The following is a 27,112-nucleotide window of genomic DNA, read 5'->3' on the forward strand; positions in this document are numbered from 1 at the left end:
GTCATCACCACCCACCGCCAACTCTTGGGCTACTCTTTTACCAACGAATAGTGGGATTGACCGTAACTTATTCACCCCCACGGCTGGGAGGGCGAGCATATTTAGCGCGACGGGGGCGCGAACCCGCGACCCTCGGATTACGAGTCGCACGCCTTACGCGCTAGGCCATGCCGGGCCCAACTGTTAGTAATAGCCGTTGTTATAACACTTTTTTGTATATTAAAAATATTTCTGTTGAAAAATAAAATTATGTTTATCAATCTTGTTGGTAAATATCATAAATCTGATACATATTAACATGTATTTAACTTATAAGTTCAAATTTCTTGTTATTTGTCATACGTAACATGAGTAACATCATAAATCAGAGACTCATTCGAAGTAAATTATAATACTTAACACCTAGTACTAACATTATAACGAGTTGTGAGTAGCATTGCGTTACTCTTAAGTACTGCACATAGTCACTAATTACTTTAACCGATCAAGTGAATAAAGATTATTGTGACCAGCTCGGTGTTCTTTTACTCATGAAGCCTAATGGTTAGCGTGCCTGACTGTAGATAGGGCTGACGGACTATCATTCGCACAATGCTAGCGACAAAATACAATTCGCGTTCCGTACTTTGGAGCCGTTGATGCGTAAAAAGAGTGACTGTAAAATTCTGATATTCGGTCTGACGTGAGTAGTTCAAGAAATGGCTGTTGGCGCTGTTGACTAGCTAACTTCCCTCTTCTAGTCTGTCAGTTATATTAGAGACACCTAGCACAAATAGCCCTCGCGTAGGTGTTCCCAAAATTCATCAAAGAAGAAACGAACAAGCTTTTAAACGTGTTTGTTTTCATTGTTTCGTTTTTTTGTAGCTTTGTGCTTAATTCAAAACAACAACAACAACTCATACAAATTACGTTTAATTATCTGGAAAGGGACAATCATTTTCATATTATGTTTTGGTTCTTGTTTTTCTTACGTATTACGTGTTTCTTTACGTGCATGTTCTCTTAGTGTGTGTGTGTGTTAATGTGCCTGCAATAGAAAGATCTATGTGAGAAGAATGTTAACTACTATACCCAATGAAACATTAGTCTATAGTGACCATAAGTCAAAGGTTGTGTAAGTATTCTGAAGTGAACTACCTGTATTTACACTTCAGTGAACTTCACATAATTAGGATTAACTGATGTGTTGAACTACTTGAATAAGATATTCTCAGGAAACAGTGATTCCCACGACAGGCGTGTTCATTGTTCTTGCGTACGTAGTAATGTTTTATTATTGTTACTTGTTCTCCAGTTCATTCACAATGAAGATTTAATTGTAACCTGCCACTTTTGTGGAAAAAAATTCATTCTTTTCACTTAATGGTTCTCCTTGCTTTCTCATTTTATTCCATGATGCAATTAGTACGCATGTATAACACGTATAACTACTTGAGAACATATTAACTTCTTGGTATCTTCATGCTTAAGTTTCTCAACTTCGAAGAGGTAGCAAAGCCACATCATTTTCATGCTATTCTTGTGAATGAATAACATTTCATCACAGACGACCTTTGATATTACTGACACAAGTATGTTCCGCATAATAAGTCGTTACTAATGTTAGTGTATATTACTATATTTATTCCAATGTTACGTACTAATTACTGAGTGTTCCCAGTGGGCACGACAATCTCATAACAAACTACTAAAATTTACCCCTGAGTTGAAAATAGTTAGAAATACTTGTTACTGTTGACAATATTTGTCATCTCTTTGGAAAGAACAATCGAATGAGATAAGAGGCTATAATTTGATTAAGAGTCAATTTGTAAACAATTATTGCTTCAGTGGCGCGTACTTTTAATCGGATATCGCGAATAAACATTGATTGTTGAGAAACAGAGGACTGATAATAATCAGACAAGATTTGAATTAAAAAAACGTTAAAAATTATCGTTCTTTAGCAATGAAAACTTAAACTTTACGCTAGAAAGAAGAAACTAGAACAGTTTTAACAACATAACATTTCAGATTATCAACTAGAATCGCGTTGAACTATTATCCTCTGTAATATATGCTTAATGAAATTTACAGTCTTCAATCATTTGGTTTCTACTGCTGTATGCATATAAATATAAAAACAAACATCCAATCCTTACCTTTTCAATGAAAATATTCGTTACTTACCCAGCTTTTCTATTTTTAACCGATTTCATAACATTATAAAAACTATAAAATCTAGCAAAGAACTAAACTCTATTTTTCATTGGTATATTTTGTAACCTAGGTTTTTTTTTATCTTAAATATATATATATAAGTATAAACTTTAAGAAATTAAATTTAAAAGTAAAATTCGTTGTATTTTTAATATAAATGTTAAACTTAAATTTATTACTTTTCCAAAAGTGTTTCGTATGTTCTGTTTTTTATCGTTTTTATGTTGCAGAGTAACCTGTGATTAATAAAACTGGTCAAACAAATAAGAGATGGACAGATAAAGGATGGTTTTGCACAAAAAAAGAGAGAGAGAGAAAAGATTGGGGTTTTCTATTACATATTTATCTTTAAGTGAAACCAGCTTAAATTAACGTTTATATATATATTATCTGGAGTAAGTTAGTTGTTAGAGTGTTGGTTACGTTCGAAGGGTCCTTGGTTCGAGACATGGTGCCGCTGAGCAAGCTCTGCACTTTTCAGCTGTGGGTCTGTTAAAAATGTGACAAACAATCACTTTATTCGGTTTAAGAATCCGGTAAAAAAACCTTGTGACAGCGAATTCTGCTGTTTAGCTACCTTCCTTGTGGTCAGTAATTTAAAATTAGGACTGCTGCAACTGAGCTATATGAGTCTTTACCCTTACCGCTTAATCCACATGTACATACAGTTTTCAATTCCATCCTAATATTTTGTAGTGAAATTTTGACAATAAGTACCCAGAGCATTATTTTCTTACTAGATTAATAAAACGAATCTCATTGGTTCTTGTACTTTGTTCCTTCTCATTCATTTATCTTTTGATCTGTATTCTTGAATTTTAGTATATAATACAGTTGCATGATCACGTGGTTATGAAACGTCTGTTTAAATTAATAATGAACTGAATAATCTGACAACAATAAATCATGTATACAAAAAGCAAACCTTTAATAACATGCAAAAACATTTATAAACAGAAAATAGTTTAATTCAGTCACAGTGTGAGCGGTAGCCATACTCTGGTGTACGACGTAATGTTGCTGTTTCTCTACATAAGAACTTCAGTTAGAAATACGTTTCCTATTCACCCATTACGCCGAATAAAACCAACTGAAGGACATCTATGTGTTGTTTCTTTAGAATAATTAATTATCCATTTGTTTATTATAATTGTTATTGTTACTAAAATCTGCTCGTTGTCTATTGTTGAAACATCGTAGATCTAAAAACAGATACTCCTGTGTAACACATTCTAAACTCCTTAGAAACTTTCCAATCGCTAGTTTGTGTTGTTGCTGTTTTTCAAATAAATGTACCTTAAAGATCGTTAAATATTGCTTGAACAAACTTAATCTATACTCTGTTTATCTATATATATATATTTTTTTATTTCAGGACGTTAATTCCATGTACATAAGCCTAGACCCTGTAATCACGGACCTAGCCGAGGGTGTCTTCCAGTTGTTAAACTTCAGTAAATGGTATGACGTAGTTATGGTTGCCGACGACAGTGAAACAAGTTCGTCTTTGATCAGTCATCTGGGCACTCTTATGAAGCACTCACCGTGGCGCCCTTTGCTGATTGTTCGCCTAAAAAAAAAACTAAGTGAAAAAGATATTTTAAACAGACTTAGCGGTGTTGCCAAAAGCTTTAGCCGGGTGATTCTGTTACACTGTGATACTGAAATGACCGAGAAAATCTTTAAAATAGCCGGGGAGCTAAATCTGTTGAGCGGCGAATGGATGTGGATTGTGTTAGAACAGTCTGTTCATATAACGGAAGGACCAGTTAACAATAACCCAGCTGGACTACTAGCCATTCGCCTCCGCCCTTTGACTGTCAGCCGGCACAGAATTAGAAAAGCGGTTCGATTCCTGACAACAGCGATTTATCATATCGAGCAACGCACTCTGGTGGAAACATATAACGATATCTCGTCATCTTTAAGCTGTTTTAATCTTCCTACCAGACAACGCCAAAGACTTTCTCGCTTACTATACAGGTTAGTTTCCCTTATAATTACAATAAATTGTGTGTTTGGAATATCCTAAATAAAGTAAAATAGATATTCTTTGGTTATTTATAATAAACTTTGTTTTTTTGTTTATTTAATTTCGCGCAAAGCTACACGGGGGCTATCTGCGCTAGCCGTCTCTAATTTTGCAGTCTAAAACTAGAGGGAAGGCAGCTACTCATCACCACTCACCGCCAACTCTTGGGCTACTTTTTTACCAACTAATAGTGAGATTGAGTGCCACATTATAACGTCCCACAATTGAAAGGGCAAGCATGTTTGATGTGAAGAGGATTCGAACCCGTGACCCTCAGAATATTCATATGAAATAAATGTGCTTCTTTAATAAATATGGTTTATATTAAAGTGATTTAAAACGTTATCAAAAATACATTTTCCCAAGGTCTTTAAACTTTAATTTCCATAATTAATGTGACCTAATAACACAATGTTTTAAGATATAAGTTCGTACAATGTTTTCCATCCAACAGAAATAAAAAATTATTTCATGATGCAAATCTTATTATAACCCATGGGTTATTAATAATTGTTCAGGTCAGACTGTTTCTGTTTAACAATAGCATATAACCTACAACCGTGAAGCGTTTTTCATATTATTATTAACTTTCCTATGACAGTCAGAATTAAGGTTCGTCTGTTATGTTTCGAGTCATACTAATAAGATGCATTACATTTGTATACCAGATCGTTTTTATAGAAAATAATTAACATGTTGTAGTTCCTGTTTATGATAACAAGGTTATAACGCCAACCTAGAAAAGGCACAAAACAATACAAGAGAAAATGTAACATTTAATGTAACTCGAGTAGTGTCAAGTTAAACAAGAGGGTTAACAGTTCTGCCAGCTGAAGTGAACCCAAACCCTACATATAAAAACTAATTCAATACTGAATTTTTAAAAAATGCGACTATTTTTTGCATAACGTCTACAAACCCGACAGTCCTAATCGTCCTATTATATCTCATTGTGGTGTGCCTATTGCAAACTTACGTTGATCATTACATCAAAGATATTCACTAGGTTTGACATCATACATTAATGACGCAAAACATTTTCAGAACATGATCTTTGACATGAACAGCAATAGCAAAACTTATCCAAATAACATTTTCTGTACTTTAGATGTTTCTTCTCTCTGAGAACATTCCCCACGACAAAGGTCTGAAAGACCTACAATCTTCTCTGCTGAAACAAGATGAACCCAACACTCGAATTATTACAGACTTTTAATAACTTTTAATTTTTTTAATTATTACCGTTTTAATAACCACACTTCAACAATGTAAACAAAGAACTTCCGGTCGCAAAATATTTTAACATTCCTGGACACTTTCTTGAAGACATTAAAATGACAGATACAGAGACAAATATCACGTCTAACAGAAAGAGGAAAATTAAAGAAACTTATTGGATAACAATATTAAGCCCCTCGTTAGTACAGCGGTATGTCTTCGGGTTTACAACGCTAAAATCAGGGGTTCGATTTCCCTCCGTGGGCTCAGTAAAGTCCGCTGTGTCTTTACTATAAGAAAATACAAACAATATTAAATTCTGTGACGCCAAATGGCAATAACCCATTCCCGAGAATTTTACTTCAAAAGTCTTCAAAAGTAAATTCATAATTAAACTTACATTATTAATATTATTCATGCTTTAACTTTTCTAAACTGCACTGATTGTTTGTTTTGAATTTCGCGCAAAGCTACTCGAGGGCTATCTGCGCTAGCCGTCCTTAATTTAGCAGTGTAAGAGTAGAGGGAAGGCAGCTGGTCATCACCACTCACCGCCAACTCTTGAGCTACTCTTTTACCCAGCCTTTTCGGCTGAAAGGGCGAGCATGTTTGGTACCATCGGGATTTGAACCCGCGACCCTCGGATTACGAGTCGAAGACCTTAATACACTTGGCCATGCAGGGCCGCTTCTAAATTGGAATTATTTCACATATTTTGGGTTACATTATGATTTTTTTCCCTATTTCCCTTCACCTTTTGCTGTTATTTTTATTTTACCTTTATAAAACTTTGTTAGCATTTGTTATAAGTATTTGTCACACTTAAGTCTTTTATGTACTGTACACACTTCTTTGGCACAACTAAACCCGACACCAACAACTCTAGGTTATGATTGGTTAGTTCTCGAGGCTAACACATATTGAATATCCAATTTAAGTGACGTCAAAATCAGTGCCTACATATATTATTACACATAACCTCTTGTTCTCCCGCCTGGTTAATGAAATTAGGTTATTTTATCGGGATACTCCCGTTTTCCTCCCACAGCTAAATTACCGGATATTAGGATTTACAGATTCCTGCCCTCGTGTTGTTTTTTATTTTATGGAGTCATTATTTAACCTCTCGCGAAACACCGATGGTACTTTGCCACCAGTTGACTGCATAATCTCGTTAACTTTAAATTTTTTAGGTATAGCTATTAATCATCAGTCCAGCTAAATCTAACTTCGCGTGTAGAGAGAAGGTGTTGAGTATCGAGTACTTTGTAGTAGTTCACTACTCTTCTTTGGGAGAATAAATAAAATAATAAAATTCGTGGCAGGTATTTCGATTTAACACTTTGCATCTCAAGAAGAGGTCCAAAACAATCGAGGGCGCTCAGAAGAGACCTTCTCTTCGCCTTACACGCGAAGTTAGATTTAGCTGGACTGGTGATTAATAGCTTTATATCTACATGTCTTAAAGTTATTGAATAAAGTACAGAAGAAACGTTTCGACCTTCTTATATCATGTTCAGGTTAACAGAGTTTGCAAACTCTCTTTGTTAACTTGAAGATGACCTAAGAAGGTCGAAACGTTCTTCTGTACTTTATTTTAATTAAAGTTTTAATACCCCTAACAGCGGTCTTAAGAATACATTTTTACTTCAAGTGAGTTTCTCGTCAGCACGAATTACTAGTTTTGTATGTGATTCTGTGTGATAACTTCTTAATCAATATCTAGATCTGTTATGTATGAGTTTACTCTTGGTACCTACTACGCTATCACTTATACTGTACGTAAGCTCTTTTTATTGGGGTATTAGATATGACATCTTTAACTTTATTTCTCCTTGGGGTTATTTTTCTGTGATCAAAAGAGTAAGATGGAAGGCTGCGTAATCAGAAGTAATATCACCTTAGTAGTCTGCAGTATTTCAGGACTTCCTGTTCGTTCTATTTCTTCTTAAGGAAAGAACTTGGTTTAATTCGTGTTCTATATTAACATGTTTTAACTACTGACATTACACGAGGATTAGCAACTTTAGCACGAAGAACCGGTACACACATGCAAGCTGAGGTTTGTTTTGGTTTTCTTCACTGATCCTGTATTTGTTGAAAGTCAAATACCCGTGTTGTAGATACAATATGGCCCTGTGCTGCTTATTTGCTCAGACTTACAACTAGAACTTCGAAGGAAATTTTAGCAAGAATAAACAATAGTGTCACTTAAAGACATTTTATTATTTAGAGTGTTCTTATAAACGAAACGATATTGTCTTATGTTACTGTCCTATACCTAAGATTAATGAGGTTTCAGGTTATCGAAGATAAATATCTCTTTGTTTGAAAAATTCAGTTTTTTTCTCTTTTACAAATATAAAGGTTCGCGGTTCCTAAACCGAAAATAATACTTTTAGTAAGTGGAAAGAATGAGTCCTAGATTTTTGAGTAAAATAATTTTTCCAGTAGATCATTAAACGCTACTGACTTTCAAGACTTGATTAGAAACGCAGATATCAATTACTGACAAATAAAATATTCTAATATTTGTATTAATAATTTATTTGGACTATCACCATGTGTTTTCTTAATGCATTGTTTGTTTGAAGGCGAGCACAAAGCTACAGAGTGGGCTATCTATACTCTGCCCACCACGGGTATCGAAACCCGATTTCTCTTCTTGAGTTTTTAGATCCTGTTGTTTGTTAAACCTTTCGCACCTGTAAAAGGCTCAGATGATGGAGGCAAAAGTTTGTGCATTAAAAAACTTTGGTGATAGACTAATTAATTTAATTAATACTAATATGAATACTCACGTTAAAAGTCTGAAAAGTTACTTATTCGTAGGCTTTCTTTCTTTTTTTTGGCATTTTTGAGTTGCTAAAATAAAAATAGCTTGAACTCGAACAGATCTGTAATAAATAAACTACATTTCAAATATAAAATTATGAATGGTCGAGACAATGTACAGTTGCACAGACTGATAAATGTATAAAGAAAATATTTACAGAATGATTAGACAAACATTTTATGGGATTAAAGTGATTGCATTTTGAACACAGTTATCGAAACCTGCGTTTCTATAATTTCATAATACAGGCCTGTTTTTCGAAGTAGTCTGTTTTGTTTACTATTTAAATCAACTTAAGTGCTCTCAATTTTGCATTAGGTAGAATGTTTACTCAAATGAACGTGTTTTGGTCTAATATATTATATTAATTAATTATAAATTAATCATTACATTGTTTTCTACACATCATAAATGTATTAGTTAAAACATTCCTGACAGGCATACATCTAAACCATTGTTTAACAATTATAAGCGTCTATAAGTCAGCGTTTAACTGACGAACTGTTGGACCGAATTTCACCAAATTTGGTATGTATCCTTAGGGTCATGAGAAGTGAAGCAAGAGTGGTCAGGACTCGAATCTTACTCTTTTATGTCACCCCCAGAGACTGCTATGTCTCTTCCCCTGCACAGAAAGGGGTACGTCAGCGAGCAAATCATAACAATCATATACGTCTGTTTCGATGTCTTCACATCAGTAGTTAACACTTTCATTCTTATATCGCTATACTTTATTGTTAAAAGAGGAAATCGTTAGACGGAAAATATCTGTTATATTTTACTTTAAATATATTATTTTTATTTTGGCTACTATGGATATTATGATCTACTTTATTATTTATATAGAATAAATGTACTTAATATGAATTTCGTATCTACTGCCACATTTACTAAGAAACCAATAACTAATGAAGAAAGATCGGGTATAAACTATTTGGTTGTTTAATACAACCATATTTGCAAAACCGACTTATGATAACGCAATATAGATATGTAACTAATCGTAATATTGTGATCCCGAACATTAACAAGAGGTTAACATCCATTGGCTAATAACCTTTAATAGTGAAACCTGACTTATTGTCCTCTTACTTTTGTTTGGCATAACTTAGTTAGAATTTGATCTTAGTTGTATATCTATCGTAAGCCAATCATTATACGTTATAATATTACTTGATTATAAATTCAAATTTCCTGGAAAATCCTGGAAACTTTATGATATTTTAGTCTGTTTTATATGTATTTGAGTGCGTATGAATACTGCCATCATTAATTACCTTTAACAATGTTAAGTCACCTGGAAAAAAGGTAGGATAAAGGAACACGAATATAAACAGCAAACGTTATTCCTTTGAAAGGAAAGTTACACATATTTTGTCAAGTTCTGTTCGTCTGCATTTTGCTTAACATCCATCGTTATGATGCAAGAAGTACCAATAAGAATGTCACTTATGACTGATGCACTAAGATACGAGTGAGTGCATTTAATCTCGACACAAATGAAAAACATAGAATTAGAAGTTATGAACAAGAAAATCTTCATAAAAGAAAGTAATGTCAGAAACTGATATAAAAAATCTGACATCAAACAAACTACCGAAATAAGGTAATGGTTTATTTGCATATTTTTAAAATAATCAATTCGAAATTACCAGATACAAGAAATATAACAGATCACTTAAATATGTAACTGTCATGATCAGTTTAATTGAAAATAAGTTTAATTAGCCTGGAGGTAAAAGCGCATTTTCTTAAGAAATACTTATTTCGTGAAGAGTATATAATAATGATATTTTAGTTTATTGTTTGTTTTTAAATCAGTGTACACTTTGTGATTATATAAGTGTTTTCAACTTAATTATATATTTTATCTGTGATAAACAGTGAATCAGCACCTTTTCGACAGAACTTCAATTTTTTTATTTAAACATGGCAATCTGATTATTTTAAATCTATAATATTTTATTTAATCATAGAAACTCTTGTAAATTGATAAATTGATATTGAAACAGTATATTCATCAAAATATTATTGGGCAACTTTTATGGTAATAAAAAGACTTCAGGAACTGAAACACTCCAGATTGGCTTTGAAGCTAATGAATATCTAAGAAACTTTATACACTGTACAGACACAAAGACAAGACCAACAGGAACAGATACTAAACCTAAAATTATCTTTCTGGAAAATACGTAAGAATTTTCAAGTTTTAGTCTGTTTCAAAACGAAACAAACAGCGAAGTATCTCTAAAAATATAAAACAGCCTTCAAACTATCCAAAAGTGTTATATATATATATACAGTACTGTGCAAAAGTATTAGTACAAAGTCAAAATTAGATTTCAGGCTACTTTCACAGAACAATGGAATGGAAATCCCAAGTGAAGCGTCAACACTATATTAATATTCACATTTAGTACAACAGAAACTCAGTGAAAGTGCTTGAGTTCAACAAATAGTTAATATTTTTGTGTCCTTCTTTTGTTTTCATAGCTGCAGACAGTCTTTCAGGCATTGTTGAAACATATCTAAATAGAGTGTTTTTTGGTATTTTTACTCCAAATGTCTCTAATACATTTCCATAAAGTTTTTTAGAAGAAACTTTTGATTTGTCGAGTTTTTTGATATATCAAATCTCAGATCTGCTAAATTTGGTAGAGATCGGGCTCTGTGGGAACCATCGAGTCATTTGAACGACTCCAGCAGTGCCTTTTTATCATTTTATTGACAAGGCAAATTTACTTTTTAAACATGTACTAAGTTTTGACTTTGTGAGTTTAATATTTGGTGTTTCGATCATGTGTCCAAAAGTGTTCAAATATACCATGATGGATTAGCATTTGATGGTAATTGCGTTGGTCCATTACTACATCTATTTTTTTAAATATCTTCTGTGACCTCAACAGAAAAACACCACCACATCATCACACTGCCTCCCCCATGCTCCATGGTAGGTGTTACGCATTGAGGTAGGTATCTTTCTTCCGCCAAACGTACAACATACGCTTTGAATCAAATGTTTAAAGCTTTGGCTCATGCGTTAATAACACCCTTTTCCAATCAACAGTCCAATTGTTGTACCTTTTATCATATTTCAGTCTCATGAAAATATTTGGAAGTAGAAGTAAAAGATTTTTTAACTGATGCACAACCCAATATTCCATTATGGTTGAGTCTTCTTGAAACTGTAAACCTGGACACGTTTTTGTCATTTGATACACAATAGTGAATATCAGTAACACTGAGTTTAGGTGTTCTACCCTCTCTTTTCCTAATTTAAAATTTACCTGTCTTGGTCCCACAATCTAGCGTGGTTTTAACAGTGTTAAGGGAACCTTTCAAGTCTGCAGCAGTTTGTCGGACAGCTCAACCAGTACCACGTTAAACGTTTATGCGAACTCTCTGCTCTGCTAACAACAATCTACGCTTTTTATTCCGTGGCATAACAGCTAAACTTAATATATAGTACTAAGCACTATTATTATCTAAACTTATTTGTGGAGTGCTATTAAATTCATTTCTTCTAGCATATACCTGTACCATATGCTAGCTTCTTTCTATATAATTAAGACACTGCATGGGCTACCATGACAGTTATTTCAGACCTAAGTTTGGTCAATATGCTCATTCAACCAGAAACTTTATGATATGCTCTTGGTACAAGTATATTGAGATTCTGAAGAATAATAAGTATTCTCACCCTGGCTCATTCAGTCGTCAACAGTTGAAATTTATATACTGTAATAGCATGGAAGAATTAGCACCATAAAATGGAAAGAATGATAAAATATCCTCTTATCCTACAGAGTACTAAATATATATATATATATATACAATACTGTAAAACCGTGTGTTCTTGTGGGTTGTCTTGCATAGGAAATGACTGAAAGAAGACCGAAACGCTATAAAATTTATGAAACTCAAACTCTTCAAACATCAGCCACTCACAAGTCTTGTTAACAAAAACCAATCAAACAATAGTACACTGTAGCTCTCCATCACGGAAGCTCTACATGATAAAACAAAAACAAAAAGTATCCAAGACCACAGGCCTGAAGATGATTCTCTTAAGCGTATAACTTCTAACAAAGAAATCTTATACTATATTAGTTTTAAGTTTATTCTATCAACTGACAAACCTGCTAATCTCGACCTTCAAGGATACACAGTAAGTTATCAATGCTATATCCGCTGTGGAAATCGAACTACTACTCTTGAAATATAAGCCTTGAAGTTGAACTAGATTAAAAATATCCTCATAAAAACTTACGCAGAAACACACACGTAGATAATCCGCTAATTATACTGTTGTAGAGTTTACAATATTTTCTTCAGTGAAGGTCACGATCCGGTAAGACTATAGGATAATATGTCACTGATTGTACAATACAATAAAGACTTTAAATAACAATAGATAATAATGACAATCATATTGTAAACAGATTATCCCACTTAGATTAAACACTTCGAGATAATCGTATCTTGGCCAGGTGGTTAAGGCGCTCGACTCGTAATATGAGGGTCACGGATTCGAATCTCAGTCGCACGAAACATGCTCGCCCTTTTGACCGTGGGTGCGTTATAATGTGACGGTCAATCCCACTATTCGTTGGTAAAAGAGTAGCCCAAGAGTGGGCGGTGGGTGGTGATGACTATCTACCTTCCCTCTTGTCTTACACTCCTAAATTAGGGACGGCTAGAGAAAATAGCCCTCGTGTAACTTTGCGCGAAATTCAAAAACAAACAAACAATAATCGCATTTATCAGAAACTTCTTTCATATAGTAAAGTAAGTTAAACGAGAAATTGTATATTCTTATACACCGATTAGTCCATTTTCTTTTGCATATAGTTTACAATTCATCTCTGATACATTCAGCTTCGCTTACTCAAGAGTGGTAAATATTTGTGTAGTTGAGTGAAATACTATATACGAAAACAACGTAATATCTTTTTTTCATTAAACAGCCAGTTTTATATAATTTCTTACGATTACTAATTATTGTTGATATTAAAATGGCGTTTTAAGCAGTAGCTATAATAATTTTTAACATGCACCTTTTTGTTTAAGATTTTCGTGAGTAATATTGGACACATTTTTATTATTTTCTTATAGTGCACACGAAAACGTTAATACCACTTTACTTTTTAGATATGTACTAACCGACGACTTGGTGAGTTGGTCGGCTGTAATATTTAGTGTTTCCATCACTGTGTTCGTAATAAGCAAACTACAGAAAAATTAACATAAATTTCAAACTTCTTAAATATTTTTGTGTCTGGCGTATGTCTTAAATTCATGAAATCTTTCTTCTAAAAAAAAGACAAGCTTCGATCCTTTTCCTAATTGATTTTTGTTCAACGCACAATCAGTCGCCAATTCAAAATGCGTATTTACTGAATTAAATATATATATATATATTTCAGGTTTTCTTATGCTAACAACAGTTTGCGTGAAACGTGATTACAGTCAGTTTCTCAGCTTAAGGAATAAAGTATAGTTTTCCGCATATATAAATATTCTATATAAATAGAACTAGTTCTTCCTACATTTATTAAAATGCATGTATAAGAGAAAATGATATCTTGATTTTTCCCCGAAAATATTTATAACAGCATTTATAACAGCATATGAATTATATGCTTATTCTTCTTGTTTTTATTTTTAACTCTGTTTGTAAATAGAACAATAAACTAATATCTTAATCAAATCAGAGTATCAAAAACCGTAATTTTAACAAAAATAAAAGGCAGCCACTGCTGTTCGGTACTGTATACAAGAAAAACCAAAGGGTAATTATCTTTAAGTTATAATTAAAGTTAAATACATAAAAGATAAAACTTAACCAGAAATTAATGTAGTTAATTCAGTATTGCCCTCGTATGCATAGTGAGTAGAATATATTAATGCAGCTCTCTTAGTGAACTGTCTTAACACAAGGCTGAGAAAAGTGATTCGTTTGTAAGAGTTCAACAATTTATCAGAATCGCTACCAATACAAAAATAAACATTTAACTTTGCAAAAAATTCGTTACTTTGTAACCTTATATGTAACTAAACATATAAAAAAATAAAAAATAAAACAAAAGATATTATTATTTTAAACATTTTTACTGATACTGTTACTGACACAACAATAAAGGGAGAGAACAAAACACACTAAACTTTTAAAAACTAGTTAATTTCACGCATCGGCTAAGCGTGGCCTAGTAGTCAACGTTTCAGGACTTTTATTCCAAGGATTCAAGGTTTGAGTCTCATTGGTGCAAAAACTCTCTCCCTACATCTCAGTTGATCGATCAGTCAGTAACAGCTTCAGAGTTGACGCTGTTTGCTGTTCACTAAATGCATTTTCTATAGTTTATCAGTTCAACCTCATTAATGGCTATAGATCGCTTCGAGTGAAAATTATAAAATAAATAAACAAAACATTTTGAAATGTCGTCATTGTCTCGTCTCTTATACTGTCCTCCACTACAAAGTCAGTTAAATCCAAGTTCTTTACGTGTTTGTAGAATTAGAAAATATCTTTTTTACATGAGTATATTTTGTCAAAGGCAGAGTTTTACCCGATACCTATGGTGATTTAACAACGTAAGAAGATGAGACCTATTGAGAAAGGGATGTTCTAATCTAATTTACTTTTTAATAAATATATGTATGTGAAAAATGTCTGTACTTGTTCGTTTTTAAGCAATGCCCAAAACCTAGTTAATGAAGGAAAGTAATAATAACTAGTAATAATATACTTAAAGTCCACAAATGTTACCTCTTACGTTCGACCAGTATATATACCAACTACTTATAGTTTGTTTATCGTTAAGCACAAAGTGACACAGTGGGCTATTTGGTCTGCGATTGTTGTTGTTGTTTGTAATTAAGTACAAAGTGGCACAGTGGGCTATTTGGTCTGCGATTGTTGTTGTTGTTTGTAATTAAGTACAAAGTGACACAGTGGGCTATTTGGTCTGTGATTGTTGTTGTTGTTCTTTGTAATTAAGCACAAAGTGACACAGTGGGCTATTTGGTCTGTGATTGTTGTTTGTAATTAAGCACAAAGTGACACAGTGGGCTATGTGGTCTGCGATTGTTGTTGTTGGTAATTAAGCACAAAGTGGCACAGTGAGCTATTTGGTCTGTGATTGTTCTTGTTGTTGTTTGTAATTAAGCACAAAGCTACACAGCTATCAGTGCTCTGCCCACCATGGGTATCGAAACCCGGATTATAGCGCTGTAAGTCCGCAGACATACCGTTGGACCACTAGGGGGAATTTGTTGAAACCCGGTTTGTTCTTGTTTTTCTTTAGGGTTATAAGCTCAATGCCTTACTATTGACCTACATGTTGACTATAAAGGTATCCATAATCAAATTAAGAATCACGATTTCAGGTTTGGTAAAAGAGAAACGCTTATAAATGAAGAGTTTCCCTGAAGCGCAAATTTATAGCGAATTAATTTTAATGAACCTAAGGTTTAAGTAATCTAAAATGTTTTGAAATGCGTAGCATTTTGATATCAGTAATTTAGACGTTCAAAAATATTTGCAACACTACATTTTTTTGTAAGTTAAAAGAACACATTTTAGACAACCCCAACTAGATTTCTCATTCCACAATAATCCATATCTGGAATTCAATAATACAATATTAACTTGTTATAAAATGACTATTAATTTTTCACAGCTAAGTTTATTTTAGACCTCCTAAGTAGGGTTGCCAAGTGTCTAACGTGTTGAGCTTTGAACTCATAGGTTCGTGTCCCCTACTCACAAAATCACATTCTCCATTTTTGGACCGTGAACGCATTATAATAGTGATGATCAAACTTTAATATCCAAAATAAACGAACTTATAGGCAGGATAAGTAGGATAAATCTACGTTACTCGATCGATAGATAGACTCAAACATGCCAGTAGAGTTACAGTTTAGTACAAGTAAGATAGCACACTTGAAAATAGCCCAACAAGTTCAAAAGCTTCCAAAAAGAAACTTTCAGTTGATACAGTAATTCGTGTGTATCGTAAACCCTTAAAATGCACAACTAGGCGCGTTTCTTGTGAAAACATTTTCAATCGTTTTAATTTTTTTACAGTAAAGTAATCAACAAGTTTTTTTTTGTTTGTTTTACGCTTTGGATTCTACACAAAGTTCATCTGATGATACAGTTTAGCTATAACATATGTTCTAACAACTTGTCTAGCGAACAAATCTCTTTTTGAATCATTTAAGTTGCACCTTCATTTCTTAACATGTTTTCTACTGTAAGAAGCTACAGTTTACATTGTGTCAAAAATCGATCTGTCCTATTGTTACTTTCATTTAAAGAGATTGAAAAGAACGAAGTCGGGATAAGAAAGTTTGAGAAAATTGTAATGAGAACAGAACTCGAACTTCTTATGAATACGCAGTTTATGTTGGATAAGATTCATGTTCAGCCAATTATGAAATTTATATTTCAACTAGATCAGCTTTTCCTAATGCACCAATCTAATTTTCTATCGCTTGGCGTGCTTCGAATGTTTTCTTTTGTTCGAAGTAGGTTATTAATGCATATAATTCAGAATTTCCATTGGAACTTATCACTGGAATCTTTAGTTATATAATATGATTTTTTTCTCACACGCACCTGTCTGTTTCCGTAAAAGGGTGGGACACGACACAGTGGCTAACGTGCCAAATTATGTATTCTTTAGTTCGAGTGTTCTTTTCGCCAAGAACAAAACCGCTTACCCCACTTTGGAACTTTTGGTGCTTTGTAAGATTTACAGCAAGATCAAACTATTCAGTGTGACAAGAATAGCCCAAGATCTCATGGTAGATAGTGTTAACTAATTATTTTACCTCCAACCTATTGTTTCAAAATTAAGGAAGACTAGCACAGATAGTTTTGCTCAAAATCCTGAAACAACGAATGTAAACGTTTTCGATTATTATAGATCATTGCGTGATCTATAATTGAAACAAAGTTGTGTTTTTCAACTTAAAAGAGACACATGACGACAAGATGTTGCTTAAAGTTTAGTATCAGATGAACATTCTTTCATCTTCCAAAGTTTCTAGTTTTTTCTACGTGAATAATCAAATGTTTTAACTTTCGCATATTTCTATTAAAACAATCGACATAATACTGTGAAACAAAATTTTTACTTTTTCTTGTTCCTGGGCAGAAAGTGTTATTTCCCAATTGCTTATGCCTAAAGTAAATGGAAAAGACCTATTTTTCTCTTCAAACATTGCTTTTGTGACCTGCATAATGAAATTTTCAAATTTACCCATTTTTCAGAACATTCCAGGTAGATTCAGTGCTAAGGCAATTGGATTTGTCTTTAACCCAAACAAGTGGCGCCTCTTCGTTGATAGCTCATCCAGAAGCCTCAAAGGTGTGCTGCTCCATAACGGAAATAAGTATCCTTCTCTTCCCCTGGCTCATTCGGGGCACCTCAAAGAAGAATACAACAGCGTCAAGATCTTGTTAGAAGCCTTGAAGTATGATGAGTATGGCTGGGAGATTATCAGAAACTTCACAATGGTGGCATTCCTGATGGGTCTTCAAGGAGGCTTTACCAAGTTTCCCTGTTATCTTTGCCTTTGGGACAGCAGGAACACCGCAGCGCACTACAACAGGAAGCACTGGCCACAACGGACCAAGTTCTCAGTGGGGAATCACAATGTCAAGTGTGAGCCACTAGTGGACCTCCAGAAGGTGTCGTTCCCACCATTGCACATAAAATTGGGTTTTATGAAACAATTTGTCACAGCTCTTGATAAGGAGTCTGCAGCCTTGGAAACTTCTCCCCTAAGCTGTCTGAGGCAAAGGTCAAAGATGGACAACAAAGGACAAGAAATAAAGAATATCCTGGAGTGAACAAAATTCCACAAGAAGGAAGGAAAAAAAGCTCGGGGTAGCTTTTTCGTAGTGGTTTTGGGCTTCTTGGGCAATCACAATGCCGAAAATTATGTGAAACTGTTTGAGACTCTGATGAAGAACTATGGCAAAATGGGTTGCAGGATGTCCTTGAAAGTCCATATCCTTGACGCTCACCTTGATAAATTCAAAGTGAACATGGAAGCATATTCAGAGGAACAAGACGAGCGATTCCACAAAGACATACGGACTTTGAACGCCGCTACCAAGGAACGTATAACGAAAACATGATAAGAGACTATATTTGGGGACTGATACGTGAAAGTGATTTACATTACAGTCGCAAATCTCGAGAAACTACTCACTCCTAAACATTTTTGTTCATTTTATATAACTTTAGTATAAATACATGTAAATCTTGATTCATATGTTGTTTTATTCAGACCTTATGTAAATTAAAAGGTGCAAATTTGCCCGTTTTTACATAGAAAATAGGTTAATTTGTAAGTTTCATTATCCACATCACAAAAGCAAAGTTTGAAGGGAATAATGGCCATTTTCTGTACTTTTGCAACATAAGCAATTAAGAAGTGACACATACTATCCAGGAAGAAAATGTGTGTTACATAGTGTCACTTATGTAAAATATCAGTGGGTCCTGACATATTTTAAACGACTATGGGTTTTAAAATTAAATAGGGAGCACTGAAGTTATAGTAAATAAAAAAATGTTTAACCCATAAACATACAGCGACTGAGTAAATCAAGTTATAGTTTAAATCATACTATGTCCATTGAAGAGAGTTATACAAATGATATGACCTTATATTTTTCTTTAAATAAATTAACCCATTGCACGTTATTTGCATTTATAAAGATTTACTCATATTTTTGAAGTTTTCTCTATTCAAAATCTCTCTATTCTGGTAGAGCATAAATACTGGAATCTAAGGTATCTTTATATGTTCGTGTCATTCCTTGTGAGCATCGTTAACACACTAATTTCAAACATTACATGTATAAATCTATGCAATTCAAGAAGCCCGCTAGTCTCTAGCACTGAATCCCATTGTTTATTTATTTTTGAATTTCGCGCAAAGCTACACGAGGGATATCTGCGCTAGCAATCCCTAATTTAGCAGTGTAAGATTAGAGGGAAGGTAGCTAGTCATTACCACCCACCGCCAACTCTTGGGCTACTCTTTTACTAACGAATAATAGGATTGACCGTCAAATTATAACGCCCCCACGGCTGAAAGGGCGAGCATGTTTGGTGTGATGGGGAGTTCGAATCCGTGAACCTCGGATTACGAGTCGAATGCCTTAATCACCTGACCATGCTGGGCCTGTTTGCCATTCCAGACTCCGACTTGTATGTTTTTTCTTCATTTTTAACCCATTTTCTTGGTGATTCAAATACAAATTGATAATTCACACTTATGTGTGGAGACAAACAGTTTATTACTACACAATGTGTGTGTTGTTATAGTGGTTCATGAAAAGTCTTAACAGCTAAATGAACATATCATTTTAGACATTAGTATTCGTATTCACCAGTAAAGGAACTCTGAAATATCGTATCTATTTTAGCTCAAAACTTTATCATATAGACAGCAGCCTTTTGAATAACTAATTAAATAACGGGAACTCCAAACTAGACCCGTTATGCTTCATTTTTCGCTTTTATTTTCAGGTTGAAATTGAACTATAAGCGTATTGCATTACTCATATAAGCTGAGAATTGATTTTTGCATAACTTAACAAATCAGGAATGGGAACAAAACGAAACTAAAATATCCTTTTCAATTTGTGTGTTCGACTAACTGAAAGTCTTACTGAAATAATGAAAGTAATTGAAAGTCCAATTCTTAAAATTAGCGTGATAGATCAAAGAAAGAAACATTACATATATGATATAACCTAATAAGGAACGTGTTCTTTAATTTTAAAAATCTCAAAACGTATAAATTACATGATCAAGTGACACGACTTTGTAAATAGTTATTGTCTGCATTGTCGATTATTTATGTGTAATTTGGATTTATATCACTGGGCTAATAACACTTTAGTTTGTTACACTTGTTTTCCTTCTACATTAATCCTACTACAGTTATGACAAATGTTTTATTACGTATACTATTTTTTAGAGCTTATTGGTTTGGAAAATTCAAGTAAAACGAAATGGTTTCGATAGAAGTCTGTAAAGCTTTGTTTAGTTTTTATTGTTGTTGTTGTTGGATTACAGTAATAGTTTCGGAGGCTTCAGAAAATTAAAACGCAGTCCACACAGAGAACTGTAATATATCTTCAAAGTCGATACGTAAAAATCTCACCCGATACGAAACTGCGAATAAAACAGGCAGAATAGTATTCCGATTTGAAAGTTTTACATTTTATAGATTTTATAAACAGCAATCAAGAAGCGTAGAAATAAAAATAGGTTTTCCCAAAGTATATCTGACGAGAAACCACGATAAATGTCAGTTTTATTTTCTATCTTTTGCAACTAGGCGAAAGGAAAATTACATTACTTTGCTCAGTTTACTATTGAGCGTACAAGTTTGTTTGATCAACATTATTAAATTGAAACATTTTCAAAAGATAAACTAAAGATTTGTAGTCTAGAAATAGTTTCTGAACACTTTTCTTTGTCTACAAACCCAAAAATAATTGTCACATTTATGTAACCGAAATAAAGGTAAGATAAAGTTCATTTGCATAAATCGTCTTGTGTTAGTAAAGGTGTTTTAAATATAACAACAATCAATGTTTTATCCTCTGTCTTTTTTTAAGCCTAACAAAGTCTTTATTAGCCATAAAAAATTAAAGTCAATTAAGCATGTTTCCAATCTCATTTAATCGGCGACTTTAATATTATTCTTAAAAGCAGAAGTACTTTATTTTTATTTCTTGAAGTATTTAGGAGAGTAATTTGAGAGTAAAAAATTAGAAATCTTGCCCAATATTTGAAAACCGTTATTACTTATTCTAATACATATTTATACATACAAGAACAAGAATTATTAAGGAAAATATCGTAGCAAGTTTTTGTTTTTCATTTAAACTTCCAACTACAGTATAACAACTGCATTAAAAACTTTATAATAATATCCGTAACGTTTCTGTAAGAAACTTTATAATAATATCCGTGGCGTTTCTGTGACAAACTTTATAATAATATGCGTAACGTTTCTGTGACAAACTTTACAATAATATGCGTAACGTTTCTGTGACAAACCTTGTAATAATATCCATAACGTTTCTGTGTCGGTTTACGAAATATAGAAACTGTAATGATGTTACACTGCAGTATAGATTTCACAGTTAATGTTTAACTTTTGTTTCTTTGAATCCCATAATGGAATATATCTACAGTAATTTTAGAGTTATAAGTCCGTAAAACTACCAAGGGATGATTCATGATCATTTTATTTGTCTGTTTGCAGATAAACATAAAACTACACAAAGGGTTATCTGTGCTATAACCACGACGTGTATTGAAGCACAGTTTCTAGCGTTGTAAGTCCATAGACATACCGCTGGGCCACTGGGAAGCTTTCATGATGGCAAGGAACCAACTCAAAGTAAACATATTGTAGAGCCAATTTATATGGGTATTAAAATATATTATTTGAAATTCAAAATACGTTTATAACACCCATATCAGTCATCCCTACTATATACCAGGTGGCATTGTATTTAAAACACAAAATAAGTTTGTAATACCCATATCTGTCGTCCCTACTACATACCAGGTGACAATGTATTTAAAACACGAAACAAGTTTCTAATACCCATATCAGTCGTCCCTACTATATACCAGGTGACAATGTATTTAAAACACGAAACAAGTTTCTAATACCCATATCAGTCGTCCCTACAATATACCAGGTGACAATGTATTTAAAACACGAAACAAGTTTCTAATACCCATATCAGTCGTCCCTACTATATACCAGGTGACAATGTATTTAAAACACGAAACAAGTTTCTAATACCCATATCAGTCGTCCCTACAATATACCAGGTGACAATGTATTTAAAACACGAAACAAGTTTCTAATACCCATATCAGTCGTCCCTACTATATACCAGGTGACAATGTATTTAAAACACGAAACAAGTTTCTAATACCCATATCAGTCGTCCCTACAATATACCAGGTGACAATGTATTTAAAACACGAAACAAGTTTCTAATACCCATATCAGTCGTCCCTACTATATACCAGGTGACAATGTATTTAAAACACAAAACAAATTTCTAATACCCCTATCAGCCGTCCCTACTATATACCAGATGAAAATGTATTTAAAACAAGTTTCTAATACTCATAACAGTCGTCCATACTATATACCAGGGGACAATGTTTTTGTTACTGAAAACTTCGTTTTCCAAAGCAGTTCCTTTTTAAATATAAAATGTGTGAGTCTTGTTTATATTTCGTTTGATTGAAATTAAGTTAAAGTGTAAAATATATATGAGAATATGATAGTTGTTGTTGTTGAATATTGTGATTGGAGATTTTAAGCTAAATGTAAAAGTTGTTACTGAGTAAAAATTCTTCCATATGACACTGAAGAATAATAAAATCTGCTCTTTAAAACAAAGTTACGATGACATCTTTGGTTGAGTTATAGTTGTTGAAAGTAGCCTAAAAATATCACAACCTTCGATCGTTGAATTCGTGACTCCTTTACGTGAAGCTAGCAGTTGTTTCGCTATTTTTCCGGTTGACAATGATATATCGCTGCCCAGGATACTGGCTGAAGCCTCGAAGCATTTCGAATTCCAATAACATGTCTTCGACGTGTTCAAACTGACGTTATCATAACAACTCTTCTTGTTTTTTTACCCTAATGTTAGAATGCTATTTTATACTAGGCTACTGGATTTTTGGAATGAAATTTGAAGGCTCAAAACCTGAATACTTCTATGGAGTATAATGACATATTTGAGAAATGAAACTTTGTGTGGTAAATTACTAACATTAGGCAGGGAAACTATATTTTTGTCGTTATGAAGACATAAAAATTCTAATAATTTTATTTTATTTTATTTTTTAATTTTACTGTAAAAGATTTTATTTTGGTTCCCTGTTAAAAGTGAGGGCACAAACAAAAAAGTGAACTCTTCAGGGTTCACCTCTGTAACCAAGTTTCTCGTAACCATTTGTCTGGCAGTAATATGGAAAAAACAGAAAACTATAACTTGTTGAAAATCTAAAACAAATGTGGATGGCAAAGATAGCAGAATTAAATATATAAATGTATGTATATATATATATATATATACTTCCTTTGGTATAACTTACGAAAATCCAAGTATGCATAAGTGGAAAAATATTTTTTGTTTTATTTCTGAAAAATAACCTAGACGACATTAAGTTAATAAAAATTGGAAGTGATGCTACAGTAAGTATTTGTTTGTTTTTTTTAAGTTTAATAACGCTTAAAACGCTGTGTTTTGATTGGCCAGAATTTTATTACCTCTTACACACCGCTATGTACCTATTTTTTATTCACTCACAGTTCTATATATCCATCTATTTACTTATAAGCAACTCTCTATTCTGCTTATGCATAATTCCTTATTTTAATTGACTGATTTCTTTTGAGGAACATCTTGAAACCATAGGCTTAACTCTATTTAGAGTTTAAAAACAGCAACGTGTCTCTGTCGTATGATATCATGCGCCATTTCAGTCATGTTATTTACGTTAATAGTAATCTAGGTACAATAATTGGTAGTCGTAAAGCCTTAACCGAAATGCTTTGTTTTTATCATCCACTGTTTTAATTCGCCATGTTTTAATAATATAAAGGTTGTACTACAGCAGAGCTATAAGCTACCGTAATCTGTCTTACTTAAAGTAATGCCTTAAAAGAAAGCCTGCGGGATAAATTTAACTTAAACGGAAAATTAAAATTATATTTGTTACTTGGAACGTTTGTTTTTTATCGTCGTTTATATGACCAAGTAAACATTATGTATCAGAAAGCGTCTTAAGTGTTTCTTAAAACATTCTTCGAGTATTAAACTTTGGATCACGTTCCTATAAAACAGGTAATTACTTTAATAAAAACGGAGAAAAAATACTCTTTTATTGCAATATGTTAGTACTTTAAGTCAATAGTTACATACACGATTCAAACTGCTCTCAAAACCTACAATTAAGTTATATTCGTGAAACAGTAATTTTAACCAAACTTGCATGTGTGTTTGTATACAACAAATAATAAGTGCAAGTGTCTTTTTAATAATATATTTTTATCTAAACTCTGATAATGTGTGGTATTCTCAGACGCAATGGTCATCTTAGAGTTAAAAGTAGTATTGCAGTAAGTTGAAGAACATAAGGAAATTTGTCAGGAAATATAATCTGAATTGTATGATTTTGATTAAGGTTGAAGAAAGAGACCAAAGCAAAGTGAAAACTAATCTTCATTAATAAAACGCATAAAAGCTAAACGAATTCACTGGATAACAGACAATATTTTATTGACTAAATTCTCCTCGTGAAACTTTATTTGACTTGTTTCAAATCATGAAATCATAACAGTATATACAAATTTCTATAATTTCATTCCTCTAAGTATTCATGTACTGCTTGTGTTATTGACGTTTACTCCAATGATAAAACAGACAGTGATGTAAATTCAAGGTACCACTTGACATTCCAGTGGAAAACATCGCTGTTCTCCTTTACATAGAGGGTTATCCCATATATCATTCTCTTTACGAGAAAGCACATGCGACGCCATAGAGAAATCACTCAAAACAGTAGTTAGGGCTACGATTACTTAATCCAAATTTCTTACCTATTTTTTTGCTGTGCCCGGTTTGTAAAGACAAAAATATTAAATATGCTTTGCATATGGCAAATGCTTGCTGTTACAAGACTTTCCACGCGCTACAACCACTACAATCATTTGAATTTACGTTAAAAAAAGATTTCAGTAGGGTTTGCTTAACAGTTCAAAGTTTTCAGTCAAAATGAAAATCAATCTTTATGGCAAAGCTAGTAATAAATTACCTGGATATTACCCATAACGTTTACAGAAGTACTAGTTATTAGGTTATTAAGTAGAAAGAGTTATCTTGAAACATTTGACCGTAAGTAAGTGGTATTCTTTCAATAACTGACGAAAAGTGAATTGTTACGATAATTGTTCCAATAATAAAGAGACAGTTTTATCATCTCGTTCCAAAGAATAAAATCTATTGGGACGAATCTAATCTATTTTAACCTTAGATCTCTACTGCTGTTTATTATCCAGACATTAATATTTCCAGTTTATTGATAATAGTTAGGTGACTCAAGATATTTGCCAGTTCTGAGCATTAATAATAAATTGATGTGATGATACGTGTTTGTATACCATAGACTTAAGCACGTAGTTTAAAACACTATGTATCTAAATAACCATCTAGTTATTTTAAAAGTTTTTGAACTATCAAGAAAATAATTCGCTAAGTCACTTTAGCAAGGTTTGATTAGGGGGCTAAACTTGCAACCTGCGGGTCGAGGGTTCGAATTCCCCTCAGGCGAAGCATGCTCGCCTTTCCAGTGGTTGGGGACGTTATAAAGTGACGGTCAGTCCCATTATTCGTTGGTAGAAGTGTACCCAAGAGTTGATGGTGGGTGGTGTTAACGATTTTTCTTCCCTCTAGTTTTTCACTGCTAAATTAGGAACAGCTAGTTTTGCGCCAAATTCAAAATCAAACTCATTATCAAAGTTAATGTATCCGTGGTGTCGTTTTGAAATAATATTTAATGCTGTTCTCTATAGCATAGAAACTACAAACCTGCCAGTAGTATTGAACCAACTTCCAATAATATTCACCTACGTAATGTTGGTATCTATAACAGAAAACAACTAAGTCTCCAGTAGCATTGAATCAACTTCCAATAACATTTACTTACGTAATGTTGGTTTCTAATGCAGAAAATGACTAACTCTCTTGTAGTATTGAACCAACTTCCAATAATATTTACTTACGTAATGTTGGTTTCTAATGCAGAAAATGACTAACTCTACAGTAGTATTGAACCAACTTCAATAATATTTGCCCACGTAATGTTGGTCTCTAAAGCAGAAAACGACTAACTCTCCAGTAGTATTAAACCAACTTCCAATTTCCCCAGAAGCCACGTCGGTAAGCATACATGAAATAATTAATTATTCACGTTTTCATTTACATAAGCATCTGTGATCACTACGTGTGATTTTCAAGTACCCCACCACCAATGACAGTACAATATTTCAATAAAGCTCCTGAGTGAAAACAAAGAAGTCTGCATATCATAACATACAAACCACACTATAGCTGGTAGGTTTAATGCTAATAAGAACTTTTGCTCAGTATTAGGGCCCTTCAGGATAACAATGTAGTAGTGGTTAAGAAACTTTATATTATCCAATTCTCTACGTTGTGATCTGGATTTAATTTGTTTAATTTTATTTATACTGCATCTCATCAAAATTAAAGTAACAGTTATTTTACACTTTGTTATTTGTTGTGATAATATTAATATTATTGTCTTGAATACATCTGCTTATCATTCAGAACTGACAAACAAGCTAGCTAAACTTGAGTGTGTGTGTTTTCTTATTGCAAAGCTACATCGGACTGTCTGCTGTGTTCATCGAGGGGAATCGATCCCCTGATTTTAGAGTTTTTAATTCCGAAGACTTACCGCTTGTTGATCACGGAGCGGTTCATGCAATCATGAAAATTTCTGCTTTAAATTTTCTAAGAGCCAGTGAGAAAACGCATATCAACTAACGTAGTCTCCTATCCGTATTAAGACTATTATGTTCACTGATATACAACGGGTTTAATAGCGGTCGAGGCGCTGTTTATATTAGTAACTGTTAAGGTGTGAACATATTAAGTAATGAAATTATAAACATTATAAATTTTATTTAAATTATTTACAATTCCAAATAAGAGTAAA

General features: G+C 33.2%; 1 protein-coding gene across 1 annotated transcript in view; it reads left to right on the top strand.

The window, feature by feature from the left end:
* Positions 1-27,112, top strand: part of LOC143223250 (glutamate receptor ionotropic, NMDA 3A-like) — a 208,691-nt gene that overhangs the window by 151,690 nt on the left and 29,889 nt on the right. Inside the window, exon 2 of the mRNA XM_076450952.1 lies at positions 3,575-4,182. Coding sequence (XP_076307067.1) covers positions 3,575-4,182 — 608 coding nt within the window. The remainder of the gene's footprint in view (positions 1-3,574; positions 4,183-27,112) is intronic.

The sequence above is a fragment of the Tachypleus tridentatus genome, chromosome 8 (assembly GCF_004210375.1).
Source record: "Tachypleus tridentatus isolate NWPU-2018 chromosome 8, ASM421037v1, whole genome shotgun sequence".
In the NCBI taxonomy this organism is placed as follows: domain Eukaryota; kingdom Metazoa; phylum Arthropoda; class Merostomata; order Xiphosura; family Limulidae; genus Tachypleus; species Tachypleus tridentatus.